We start from the raw sequence: 14024 nt of genomic DNA on the forward strand, positions 1-14024 counted from the left end.
GGTAAATTCAACTTTGGTGAGAACTTTGTACTGCTCATAAAGTATAAGACAAGCACACCAGCAAGTTGTTAAAATGACCTTATTTTTGCAGTGATGAATGATGATGTTCATAAAAAATCAGTGCATCAGGAACAGGATTCCCACTATGGAAGAGAATAATATTTTTAGTAAGTAGGTAAACTAGTGTTAGCATTTTTAGAAGGGAATTAACAGTTGAAAAAACGATGGGGAGAAACGTAGCAGGTGGAGGCGGTGGCTGGAAGATCTATATTTCTAAGGTCCTCAGTGTGTACTCTACCTTCTTGAGCACACATGATTTTAAATCTTCAGGTCTCCACTATTTACATGCCTGATTTTAAAAATTTCACCAAATGACCGGCTTTTAGGCCGACAGTTTTCTTCTTTTCCCCACCTCAGTCAGTGCAAGGAAGGTGTGATTAGCCCAGACCTCAGCCCGGCATGGAGGGTTCCTCTGCGATGTCCGTGTCGGTAGGGGCGGCCCGTGGTAAGGTGAGGTGTCCGGTGTGGGCCCCTCAGCTCCTGACCGCCTGCACGTGCATCCGAGCACCGGTGCAGGGCCAGGGTTGCTGTGAACGCTGCCTCTTCGCTGCATGTCTGCTGGGAGCACGCGTGCCTCATCCCCGACGCCCTTGACTCGCAGTGCATGTGCGGGTATTTGGGATTTTTCGAATGCGATTGCAGCAACTTGCAGTAAGCGCCGCCGCGCCGTGTGAAACCCTTGCACGGTTGCTCTTGCCTTGGACCGAGGGTTCAATCACCATTGCAAATCCACTGCTGGCTTCGGGGAAGTCGGCGGAGCTCCGTGTGTGCACGGCGGCGTGGTTCGGACCATTTCCCTGCTACAGCGGAGGCAGGTTGTCAGTCACTTACCTGTTTCTGTGCTCCTCCATCACCACGAAATGCACAGAACGATACCTACCTAGCTAGCGGCAGAAGGGCTTAGGAAAGCTTTGCTCCTCAGTGGGCTCTCCGGGTATCTGTGCTGTTTCGGTTGGGTGCGCAGGCACCCGCCTGGGTGTGATTCAGGCTGGGAGCTGTGCTGGCGGCGGAGCCGGGCAGGCAACTCCCCAGGCGTGTACCGAGCATCCAAACGAGACATGTAAAGTAGATGGTGCGAGCGTTTGCCATCGGGGAAGGCTCCGGTGCCTTTGCGGTGCTCACTTCAGCCAGGTCCGTCTGCTCAGAGTCCGTTACGGGGTCTTGGGCCAGAGGGAGCCAACAGTGAGAGGTCCCAACTGGTGTCACCCGAGTGCTGCCGTGACACCCCCAGTAAGATACGGTGACTGCACAGAGCACGGTGCGTGGGTGAGCTGAGCTGAACGCGTAGCTGGCTCGTTCCTGGCGGTGGCTGCAGTGTCCAAAGGAAAGCATGTAAAAAAATTGGTTAAAGGGAAAAGCAGCGCACACATGGTGATGGAGGGTCCTAATCACATGGATAGGTTTTGTTTTGGTTTTGTTTTTGTTTTTTTAAGACAGTAAGGAAAAGAGGACACAGACTGGCTGCCGGCACAAGTTTGGTGACAACGTATAGGTTTTATAAAAGCCGGATACCATCGGTGGTGTTTTGTGTGCCAGGGAAGTGGTTCTTTAAAAGCAAAACGATTTTGAGAAGAGTTTGTGATGCAGTCGCGCCTGCTTTGGTAACGGGAGAGTGAAGTGCTCAAGGTCTGCACGGCAGAGGCGGCTCGGCACCGCGCCCCGCGCCAAGATGGATGTGCAATGCCCCCCGGGATCCTCTTCTGCCGGACCCCGCACGGGGCACAGGAGCCGGCTGCTGCCTTTGTCACCTCTCGCTGCAAGCCCGAGGGTTGCTTCGCACCGGTGCTTGCCGGCTGCGGTGTGGGACGAGGGTCTCGGAGCGGGCACGGGTCCCGCCGCGGCGAAGGTCGGGCTGCAGCAGGGGAAAATGGTGTCCTGGGGTGGCGGGGCCCGGCGCTGCCCTCCTTCACAGGGCCAGCCTGGCCCCGGCCCCGCGGCTCCTCTGGCCATTCCGTCATGTTTCGGTAACCGGGGCACCAGGACGAGGGACCGGGGGGTCCGGGGGGGTCCCGGTCCCGGCGGGTCCCTGCCGCGGCGGTGCCTGCCGAGCGTCCAGGGGGCGCGGCGGGAGCGCGGGGCGGTGCCGGCCCCCGCCGCCGGGCAGCCCCGCCCCCCGCACCGCCCCCCGCGCCCGTTGGCTGCGGCCGAGCTCTGCTTTGCATATTCACCAGCCCCGCGCCCGCTCTGCGCCAATAGGGGTGCGGGGGCGGCCGCCTCATTAGCATATGCACCTCGGCGCTGGGCGCAGAGCAGCCGCCGCCGCCGCGGCTCGCAGCGACCGAGGGCCGGGAGGGGCGGGCGGGCGCCGAGCAGCCCCGCCGCAGGCAGCCGCAGGGGCCGGGGCGCACGGCCGCCGGCGCGCTCCCTGGGGACCGCCACCCGCCGGCAGCGGCGCGGGCGAGCCGGCCATGGCCGCCCCCGCGCGGTACCTGCTGGGCTGAGATGAGCGGCGGCGACGGGCGCTGCGGGCGTTGGATGGGGCGGGCGGGCGGCGGAGGGCTGGCTTCCCGGGCGCGCCGCTGAGGCAGCCCCAGGGCCGCGCCGCGCCGGCCGGAGGCGCCTTTTTATTTTTATTTTTTGTTGTTATTGTTATTTTTTATACGTTTTTCCGCCGGCCGGTGGGGAGGCTCGGTGCGCGCAGGGCGCCGGCGGAGAGCGGCAGGCCGAGCCGAGCCGGGGGAGGCTGGCCGGCGGTCGGCGGGGGCCGGCGATGCGGTGCCTCGCTCTGCTCGGCCTCGTCGCCTGGGGCCTGGGGAGCTGGGCCGGGCCCAGCGGCGGAGCGTCCCCCCCGCCCTGCCCGGCCTCCTGCAGCTGCGACGGCGACCGCGGCGTGGACTGCTCCGGGCGGGGGCTGGCCGCCGTGCCCCCGGGACTCAGCGCCTTCACGCACGCCCTGTGAGTCGGGGCGGGGGCCGGGGCCGGGGCGGGCAGGTAGCGGCGGGGGGGCGGGTGCTTTGTCCCCCTTTTATTTAAGAAAAACCCCAATAATCGCGTGTTTATGTATCTGTCGTCGCTGCTGCGGGTGTAATGCGGCCGCCCCCGGGGCCGCCGCGCTCCCCGCCGGCCCGGCCCGGCCCGCGGGGGGCGGCCTGTGGGCGGCGGCGGGGCCCGCCGGGCCGCACGCAGGGCCCGGCCCCGCTGGGGCAGGTGAGGGCGGCGGGGGCCTGAGGCGGCACCTGGCCCCGGGCCCGGCCGCCGCCCCGCTTCTCGGAGCCCCGCGGGGGGCCCGGCGCGGCCCCGCGGGCTCCGACGGGCGGAGGTGAGCCGGCTGGGCAGACCCCTCCGAAACCCCGAAGGGATCGGCCTCGGAGATTTAGAAGGCCGGGAGGGTTAGCGGAGTGAGGCGGGGGAGCTGCTGGGGCCCTGTGGGAGCGAGGGGGGAGATGCCGGTGGGGTCCGGGCGGGTCCTGGTGCCGAGGCGGGGGGGAGCCGGTGCCTGTACATGTGGTGCCTCTACGCGATGTCCTCGCAGTGAAGCGCCTTTCTCTTCAGTTTTCTTCAGAAATCAGTTCCCAGGCTAGCCGATCTTCTCCCAAAAGTCAAGGCATTTCCAGTCCGCAGCATGCGTAAATCCAGTTAACCAAGGATGCCTTCACTTCTGCAAAATCTCTCACTATGGGATGCACAGCTGAACCTTGAAAAACCAGCATAAATAAGGCTCGAGTTTTGCTTGTGGATGGAGAAAAATAGAAACTCTTAAAACAGTTTCTCCCGTGTCCTATGGTACTGTAAACTAGCCAGAAACTGGTGGATCTTGTGTTGAGTTTTGGTAACTTTAATAATAAAATTTTAATTGAGGAATGAACGCTCTCCTCCATTGAGACATGCCCGAAGAGGGATTTGCAGCTTGCAATGTGGTAGTTTTGCTAATCCACAAACCTGTTAAGTTTCACAATAAAACCTGTCAGTCTTGCCCCACTTCTCAGCAAAGATTTCACAGGCTGGCGCGAGGTCTTGTATGGGCCAGTGGTCAGGTCTGCTATTACTAAAGCTTCGCTGCATTTACAATGTATAATACAGAGCGCACTACAGCAAATTACGGCGCGTGGTTTTAGGTCGGTACTGAACTGCTGCGTTGTCAAAATACAGTAGTAGTGTATGCCTTCGAAAATGTCACTTTTTTTTCCTCTTTGTTTGCCTACACTTACTTAATATGCAAAGGGAGTCCGATTCTTAGTCACTGGAGGTTTTGTTTACTGACCAGGTTTCCAATTTCTCCTACCTGTTTGGACTTTTTTTTTCTTCTAATTGTTCAAGCTGGGTGGAGAAAGATTACTGGGCCTTTTGCTCGTGTAGTACTTGATGAATGGCAAAAGTTACAGGTCTCGGTTGTTGCCTGCGCTTAAGTATTTTGTTCCTTTTTGTGCTTGTATGGTGTTAGTGGGAGCTGACTTTGTGGTGGTTTCTCTGTGGCAGAAACAGTGTTTTGTGAGTTTTTGGGGTAGGGAGTCTTGAGCTGCCGTTGTGAAGCCTTGGACTCGCTGGTAAATTGTCTTCTCTTTCCTCCACAGATGCAACAGGGATGTTACCCAATTTCATAAAGTACTTGAAGCCTATCTGGTAAAAGCCGCATTTAAGCGCAAGGTTTTATGGCTACTACATTGTCTGGCTGTCTTGTAAAACGGGCTCGGTACATCCCTGCGTGTCTGCAACATGGCATTCGTTGTCTAATGGGTACAAGTCGTCATAGCCAACACCCATTAGAGATAAGGTTGCCAAAGAGTTGCAGTTTGTAAGCTCCTACTTACTATGCAGGTAAATTTCCAGAAGCCAACTGAAGCTTAGAGCAAAAGCGAGAGGAGACCTGCACGCACTTCAGCGTGTTTTGGGATGAGTTTGTGTCGCTGTTGGTTTTGCATTCTTTGAACTCGAGCAGAAACTCTTTAGCTATCTCGTTCTGTGGCAGTGAAGGATAATCTTGGTCCCCATTTGTGTTTAGTTCCTGTTTCCTTATTTACAGAAGGAAAAAAATGGGTGACTTCTTGGCACTTCTGTGCTTGAATAGTCTCTGTTGTAGTGAGGCCGCTGGAAGTTCAGGGTATGTAGAAAACAGTCTTGTACGCAATAGAAAACTCATTTCTGACCTGCTTGGGCTGTGCAATGTATAGTTTTGCCAGAGAAGCTGAGTTGGCTTGTGTGGAGGGAAAAAAAAAAAGAAAATAAAATCACACCCCCTAGCTGACATGTTTGTGTCATGGCAAAGCGTCTTAGCTACGCGAAGAGAAGAAAGCTTTTCTATGCTTCATGTCAGGCAGCATAACGATGCCAGGAAATCCCCTTAGCATTGCTACGGGGCTTTTTTTGATTATAGCCATAGCAGCAGAGATGGCTGAGAGAGTGTTACAAGCGATGTTTTGTGATACTAAAGCAAAGTTGTGCGTACGTTTTGGCTTTTGCCAGGAGAGAGCGACTGAGGAAAAGTTGCTCACAATTAATCCAAGTTGGCAGTGAATGCGTTGCAAGGCAATTGAGAACCATGGAAGGGGGTTGATATTTAATTTCTACGACTAATGTTTTCCTGCATCTTAATTTCTTTGCATTAATTTTAATAATTTAACATAACTTCTAAGGTGTATTTTTAAAATACAGCCGTGTTTCTTGGGCTGCCACAAACGGTCAGGCAGTGATTTCTGTAGAGCCTCAACAGAGTATCCTTTCGGATTCCCCTTCTCTTTCTTCAGCTCTTGACTGATCCGCGGCGCATTCCTTGCTTACTATGGTGGTTAGAAAGCTCCTCCTAACACAGCAGATTTTTTTTGCGGAACGTGCATTGAATAGGCGCTCCGCTGCATTCATACCTGGCTGCACGCATGGTAACCATAATGCTGGGGTGCAGGGAGAGAAGGACTGGGGTCATAGCAGGGGGGTTATATGGCTATATGGTTACCGAAGTACGGTGTGGTCACGTGAGGGTGGTTGCATCAGACGGAGCAGCTTGGAAAGACAGGGTATCTGCTCATTACTTTTGAGTCATCAGTGTGCTCTGAGAGATGGAATTTGAATAAAGAAAGGTGAATACGTCGTCCCAGCTGCAGTCATCTTGGTGAAGAGATTTTTGGGAGATACACAAGTGCTCGGAACAGACAGAGGTGGCAGCACTGGATCCAAACTCTCTGAGGGGCTGGAGGAGAGGGGATGGGATGGATGGGAAGGAACGCAGAGGGAGTCGGGAGGACACGACCAGGGATAATTACTTCATACTTTCACTGTAGGCGGCCATTTGTTCTGTATAATTTAGGTAGGTGTTTATGTAACTCCTAATTACCAGCTGCCTGTTTCTCTGTTTATGAAGGTTGTGATTTTGCTTTGTTGCAAAATAACTGTCGTCTAGCAAGTTGAGATGCCTATGCAAGAACGTGAAAATGTTGTTTGTTTGGGTTTTTTAATCAGTGCAGTACGCTCCTGATCTTTGCTATGATATTTCATGTGCCATGTGCTAGAAAACATCCATGTTAGTGGAAGAAAGTTATGGTAGGGCATTGTTGTACTCGCGTTTCTCATGGGTGTCCGTTTGAGAACTCAAATTCCAGTTTCGGGGGTTTAATACTTGTGTGAGTCTTGTGCAGGAGACGAAAAGCAGATAATTCTAGATAATGGCTTTGGAGACATCTTACATGGGCCTGGCTGTTTTAGGGGCTTGCCTGACAACCATGAGGAATGAGTCCCTTCTCAGAGCCTGCTATTATATTTTGGGCACTTGAAATATGAAAACAGTACAGATAATTTTCCTTCTAGTTGTTCTTGCTTGTATTTCCAGGGAACGGCAGGGTCCCTTGCTTTAATTTTACTTTCTTCAAGTTGTGAAGGGGGGGCTTGCGAGCCCCGGCTCCCTAGAGAATAGACCTCCAGCATGAAACGGTCATCTTGGGCTTTTGGTTTTTTTGACTCATTTAACCTAATACTGTCCATCTTTCTCTGTGCTGTGTTATGCACTAGCTTTATAAGATCAAGATGTGGCGGTTGAGGAGGATCCTTTTTTTTCTTGTTTCATACCACAGGTTGCTTCAGCAATTGCAGAGAGTTGCTTATCTTCTTTTCAGCATGCAGACTATCTGGAAGTACCTCGACTGCCTCATGTTTAAGTTAATTTCCTACTCCGTTTATGTATAAAGGGCAAAATGATATGGTTCTGTTTGGATTCAGCAGAGCTTGCACATTTTTTTTGTCTTTTCATCTGGTACTTTTATTTTTTGTAGAATGGTGATGAAACGCAGTAGTTAGATGTGAGATGTCTTCTAATACGTCCGGTACTGACACACAGATATTCAGCATCCTGCTATGGTCAGATAAGCACAGTAAGGACCTGGCTGAGGTTTTGTGAATGCTGTCTAGCAGAGTTGTTATGGTAAAAGTAAAGATGTCCAGACATGACCTTGAGTCTGGAAAATGTAGCATAATTGCAGTCCTCCTGAGATAGAAAAGCCTTATCTAATTAGAGGTTTGAAGGTTTTACAGTTACACCGTTTAGTTTTTCACTTGCCTATGCCATATGCTGATGATGTGATGGCAAGTAATAAAAGGCTTATTCTGTCTTTTTAAGAACATGCTTTCCATACTTCTTTTGGAAAGACACAATCGTGTTGTTTTAATTTGAATATTCCTATTAGTTGGCAGAAACGTTGCGACATTTGTACAGGCCTGTGAAAGCCCATGGGCAAGAGGGGGACTTGAGTTTGCTGGTGCAGCATCCAGTGCCTGATGGTGGATAGAGCCTGGCAACTGGACCAGAGCCCAGTGGCTCCAGTGGCAGTCTCTCCAGCAGATTTCACCCAAGGATTGGAGTCCTTATGATTCATTTTAAACTGACTGATTTGTCTGTCTGTCGTGTAAAAAAGTAGACACTCTTAGGCAGGGCACACAAAAGTGAAGTTGTTGTTATTTCAGAGTTTGTTAAATATTTTTTACCTTTTTTATGTTCTCTATTTGCAGCAAATTTGGTGTTTTCCTCTTTTCCTTTTATTCCTCCCCCCAAAAAACCCAGTACCCTGCCTCAGCAAGTAATTTGTCAGGTATTTGGCATTTATTTTGTATGTTGAGCTCATTTGTATCAGCAATATGTCATTTCTTGTTTGGTGCTTACTGGCAGAGGCTCGTAAGTGTAATTCTGGAGAATAAATACTAAGATAAGTCTGCAGCGTGGAAAAAAGTTGGACTTTAGTGTAAGTAAGTTTATGCTAGTAAATAATTACCTTTTCAGTTCTTGAGAGGAATTTGCTAGTAACTATCTGCTTGAGATGGAAAATATGGAAGCTGTAATATAAGGACTGAAAAACAAAACAAAACCCAAAGAAACCTCCTCCGCAAGGATCTTTATTTGTTTTTGTATTCTACATCTAAGCCAGCAATTTTTGCAGAACACAAGCTCTTATTTACCCAGAGAAAATTACTGGCCTAGATTTCAGAAAGGCTGAGCACCCATATCTCATTTTAGAGAGCATGGGAGCTGCGGGGCTCTGGGAGCGTCTCTCAGTGTCGGAGACCCTCCTCTTCCCTTCCCTCCTCTTGGCCACCTTTGCGCTTTTCCTAAAAGCTTGTTCCTAAAGATGGTCCTCTTGTTGGGAATGGGCATGGGCTGATGTTGTGTTTACGTTCTGGAGGATTTGCCAGCAACTCAGGTTTGCCTGCTTCTTGTTTTGCAAATAAGCAAGGGAGTGAAGTGGATGGGGCTGGTTAGCTTCAGCATGGCCGCATGGGACTTCATGGCCAGCAGTTATTCTATTAAGGGATGAATGTGTATCAGGCTGCAGCTCTGTGCTGCCAAGTTGTGGTTTTGGGGTTCTTTACGGAAGAAGCAGAAAGTCAAAAATAGCTTGAGGAAGAGTTAGAGAGATCTGTATGATCCTAGAAATAGGAGACAAAGGTGGGAGAGGGTACATAAGGGAGGATAAGAAGCCATCCCTATTTGAAGAAAACTTTGAGGTAAATTGAGGCAACAGAGATTTAAATGTTACAAGACCTTTGTTAACAGAAGTATCAACAGCATTTCCCACTGTCGTGGTTTAACCCCAGCCGGCAACTAAGCCCCATGCAGCCGCTCGCTCGCTCGCTCCCGGCGGGATGGGGGAAAGAATCGCAAGGATAAAAGTGAGAAAACTTTTGAGATAAAGACAGTTTAATAGGTAAAGCAAAGGCCGTGCAAAACAAGGAATTCGTTCACTCCTTCCTGTCAGCAGGCAGGTGTTCAGCCATCTCCAGGACAGCAGGGCTCCGTCACGTGTAACGGTTACTTGGGAAGACAAACGCCATCACTCCGAACGTCCCCCCTTCCTTCTTCTTCCCCCAGCTTTATATGCTGAGCATGACGTCATATGGTATGGAATACCCCTTTGGTCAGTTGGGGTCAGCTGTCCCAGCTGTGTCCCCTTCCAGCTTCTTGTGCACCCCCAGCCTGCTCGCTGGTGGGGTGGGGTGAGGAGCAGAAAAGGCCTTGACTCTGTGTAAGCACTGCTCAGCGATAACGAAAACATCCCTGTGTTATCAACACTGTTTCCAGCACAAATCCGAAACACAGCCCCATACTAGCTGCTGTGAAGAAAATTGACTCTATCCCAGCCAAAACCAGCACACCCACGTTAGAGGTCCCTGGCCATCCTCCGCACCTGGTAGACTCACCATCTGCTGCAGTGGCGACCTAGAATTTTGCCACAGGGAAATAGTCTTCCGTAGTTTTTCATACCTGCCTTTCAGGTACCGCTGCAGTTTTCTGATAAGCTGTTCTCAAACTTTGGTCTGAAAAGAGATTTCTGGTCATGTGATGTTGGTTCTTAATGTTCTCCCACCGCCAGGTTGCCCTGCACAACCCTTTTGGAAACGTGGAGGTAGCTGTTGATATTTCCCTTGCTGATAGACAGGCAGCCGGTTCAGTTGATGGAGAACTGCACGTGGCAGCGGGTGCCGCAGCAGCGCGCAGAGGAGAGGAAGATCTTGGTGTTACTATCTAAGTACTGTCCTCGCTATGAACATCTTTGAAAGCCTTTGTTTCAGAATCAGGCCAAGATTTATCCCATTTTGTGTTCCAAATAAAGCTGGTATGTCCAAATTGGAAACATCTAGCATAAGATGTATGGGTGCCTGGAAAGCATAATTAAATCATGCAGAAACGGCGTGTGATCTACCTGGCAAAACAGTTGACCTTTTTGCTTTTTTCTTTTTTTAAGTGCTGAGTTACTGCAGCTGTCAGTGAGTTTCACTGAAGTTGAAAGTTTTCAATATTTTAAATCGTATGTCATTTATTTTAAAATACATAGTTGAAATAGCAGAATGCATTTTATTTTACTGTTGAATGATTTAACTGTTACAGGATCGTGAAAAGGTCAGAACTTTCCACTTCCCAGAAACATATTACTGTCGCTGAAAGATTAGGGGAAATCTGTATTTTAGCTTCACCCTGAGTTTGAAAGCACATTCTGCATACAGGCAGTCTACTTACATTATTAATGGTATATGTCTCTTATGAAACAACAGAGAGCACTGTAGTGATCTCAAAAATAACAGTTTAAAGAAGGTGTCTGAAAACTATTGTTGAGTTTGAAGATATAACTAATGGTGTTATACATAATGTCAGTCAATATGATAACATGTTTTAAAAAAATGCAGTTAGCTATTTTTGAACAGGTGATATTGATATATATTCCCTGGTGGACTGGCGTCTGACATCTGAGAGATGTGTTTGGTTTTGGGAAGTAAGAATATCACTTCATGAATTTTTGTCAGCCTCATTTTCCTGGTGTGGTTTTTATATTTGCTATTTGTACTTACTGAGTTACAGGGAAGTCATATTTTTCTTAGATGGCCTGTTTCAGTCATACAGTGTGTTTTGGAGTTAGTAAAACTTTGCTGGCTAAGCTTTTGACATTCATTTTTTTAAAACCTATTAAAAAGCGTATTATTCAATATATCTTGTTTAATTCCATGACTTCTCAAAGGAAGAATGCTTTCATGGCATGGCAGAAATAAAAATGAATTCCTTATAGGCTTCCCTTGTGTGCTTTTTGCATTTCTATTTGATGAATACAATTCATTAAGGACACCTGAAAAGTAATGAGCATATGGAAGATAAGAGCAATACATTTTTCGCCACTGAAAACAGTTTCTTGCATTTCTCGAGTTTTAAATGTTGTTGGTATAACATGAGAGAACTCAAAACATGTAAGGTCTGTTGTTGAAATTTGACGCATCAGTGTTAGGTTTGTTTTGTTGATGTTGTTCAAATCTAATATTGATCAGTACACATGTAATTAAAAATCTTGGTTTATAACTTTGTTGCTTGTAGGTAATTCAGACAATGGTTGGTGATTTTTTGACAGCTCAACCTCAAGATTTTGGCACAGTGAAGATATAATTGAAGTAATTTTTGAGTACCAATTTTTTTGGTATTTTTTGATCTGAAGTTAAGAAAATATTAAAGTTAATTCTTTTCTTCGGGGGTAGGAAAACTATTATGAAGCTTAAGAACTCTATCACTTTTGTAAAATGTAATAACTGATTCCTGTAAGCTTTTCATTAAAAATGCAGGAGGGGCCTCAAACCATCAGTGTGGTCTGAAGAAGGGGTAGAAGTGACGCAGAAGGTGCTGTCTCTGGGTCAGAAAAAAAGATTTTTTTCTCTCCAAGAGAACAAGTGCTAATTCTTTATCTCGAGGAAAAGATGAAGAAAAATCCAAAGTCAGGTGAAGTTGTTGAGAGCACTCTGGCCCTCAGCGAGTAAACAGCCGTCTTTGCAGGTCTGTTGAGCAGTTTCTCACTAAAATATGAAGACTTTTTTTTTTTTTTTCTTCTTTTAAAGTGTTGTACCTCCTCCTTTTCTCTCCCTAACCAATCCTGGAGGAATGCTAGGGTCTTGCAAGGCCTTTTTTCACCCTAAAATTTTTGAGCAAGTATGTTTGGACTTTTGAATGGTACACAATTAGCAATGAATCATAAATGGATGTGCAATTTCAGAGGTATGCAGGGGAGGCCTAAACCTGTTTAATTTAGCTTAATAATGCTGCAGATGCAGTTGTGTATTTTATAACCTTGTTCTGTGAAAATGTGTTTTTGTTTGGGAGTTTTCCCATTACCTTCTTGACATCTGCATGGTTACAGATGAATAGCCTGACCCAGTGCCCCAGCGGGGAGAGCGGCGTGGCTGTGCTTTCAATAGGCATGTCGCTGACAAAGGAAACATATGGAATATTTCATTCCCGTCTTTGCAAGCAGTGTACGGGGCTGTAAGGGCAGAGGGCTGGGGGCTTCAGACTTCATGGTGGAGCTGTAAGCTAGCCACGAGGTTTGCTGTGAGCCATCAAAATGCTCTCGCCGAAGGCGTCGCACTTTGCCTGACGCCGTGTTTTGCTGTGGGACCAGAACCCCAGATGTAGAGCAAAGCCATTTCGGCAGTGCAAAATTAATGACGTGACCATGCGGTAGAGTTCACCGTGGTTGTGTTTCATTCTTCCTGATATGTGATACTAAGTGATGTTTTTCCTGAACCGTTTGGGCACTGTGGTGGTTGGTATTTGGTGTTGTGCAGATGCAGTAGATGTGAGCGCAGATGCGAGGGTCCCACTGGAACACGCCATGGGGTCTCTCTCCCCGTACGCTGTTACTTCCCCTTTCAGAGCACAAAATGGGACCAGCTGCTCCTTGTCATCCAAACAGGACACCACAGCGTGTTAGCTTGTGAAGTGAGAGTTTGTTTTTCCTGCACTCGAGGCTTTGGGGTTGCGGCAGGAAAGCAGGGACGGTTTGCTCCTGTTGCAGCACCACCTTCGACTAAAGATGGTGCGAGTCAGGAGAGGACATCTGGGGAAGCTTGCTGCTCCGTGTCTGTTAAAAGGACTTGGTGGTGCCTAGCTTCAATCCTTTCTTCATTACTAAAATTTCATGTAAGGGGTGTCCTGGCTACCCTTTTTAAAATTCCAGTTTGTATGTTTTTAAAAATAACTCTGACTTCAGAAGTTTCCTCGCTGTTTTTCTGAATGCCGATCCAGAGCAGTAGCGAATACAGTTGATTCACCTGGAAAAGTGAGCCTGAAAAGGGACGCTGAAACCTGCGACTGTGGTGCGCTGGCCTCTCTCTTTGGGGCCGCGGGTCTGTGGGTGCGGAGACCTGTCTGCTGTTCTTCGCTTGGCAGAAGTGGTGGGTCTGGCCTTCACTCAATTCCTGCACGTAAAAGCTGTGAAGGAGCCATCTTCTTTTTCAGGTGCTATGGTTGAAAGCCCTAGAAACATGTTGGGTTTTTAACTAGGGGAAGCCTTGCCCAGACTGGGAAACGTGCTTGTAGCTCTCTCAGCAGCTCTCTGAGCTTTTCCTCCAAATTAGGAGCCCTTGAACCTACTGAAGGGAGCCCTTGGAAGGGCTGTTTGGAAGATTGATCAGACCCAGACTTACATGTTCTGTAAGGGAATTCTGCAAAGCTGCCACCAGCAGCAATCTACAGACTCCTTGTTCATCCTCGGTTGCAGTTTCACGCCAGCGGCAGCCCTCTTGAGGCACTAAATGCTCACCCTGCTGTGTTTCCTCCGGGTCTCTCCGTGGGGTCTTGGTGGTCTTCGTGGGGTTGGAGGGGGAAAAGCTGAGCTGGGGAGAGAAAAGGACATGGTCCTGTGTGAGGGGCCCTACTCTGAGAACGCAGTTGCTGGTGGTTTGGACCTGGACAGGCTTCTGCCTTTTGGTACTTTTTTACTGCTGATGGTTTTAATGCTTGGGTTTTAAAAAAAAAAAAAAAAAAAAAAAAGAGAAGAAAAGAAATAAAATGTATGTGCTAATATTGACCAAACTGTTAATATTTTACAGAACTAGTGTGAGTCTTGCTAAGTGTAGAAAATCCATGTCTTTTCCAAGGGCAAATCTGCTGGCTCTGTGCTAAGTGTGTAGTGGAGGCATTAAATCTCTTCAATATCCAGGTCAATTAATCATTTATTTAGAATTGACTTGCTCTTGCTTGACATCTCATTTTCAAAAATTTCAACTAGTTTGTTTAC

At 48.6% G+C, this 14024-nt stretch overlaps 1 protein-coding gene across 1 annotated transcript in view; it reads left to right on the forward strand.

Moving 5' to 3' along the window:
• The first annotated feature begins 2357 nt into the window (after positions 1-2357).
• LGR4 (leucine rich repeat containing G protein-coupled receptor 4) overlaps positions 2358-14024 on the forward strand; it is an 80753-nt gene continuing 69086 nt past the window's right edge. Inside the window, exon 1 of the mRNA XM_075163290.1 lies at positions 2358-2955. Coding sequence (XP_075019391.1) covers positions 2771-2955 — 185 coding nt within the window. The 5' untranslated portion in view covers positions 2358-2770. The remainder of the gene's footprint in view (positions 2956-14024) is intronic.

The sequence above is a fragment of the Calonectris borealis genome, chromosome 14, assembly GCF_964195595.1.
Source record: "Calonectris borealis chromosome 14, bCalBor7.hap1.2, whole genome shotgun sequence".
Lineage (NCBI taxonomy): Eukaryota > Metazoa > Chordata > Aves > Procellariiformes > Procellariidae > Calonectris > Calonectris borealis.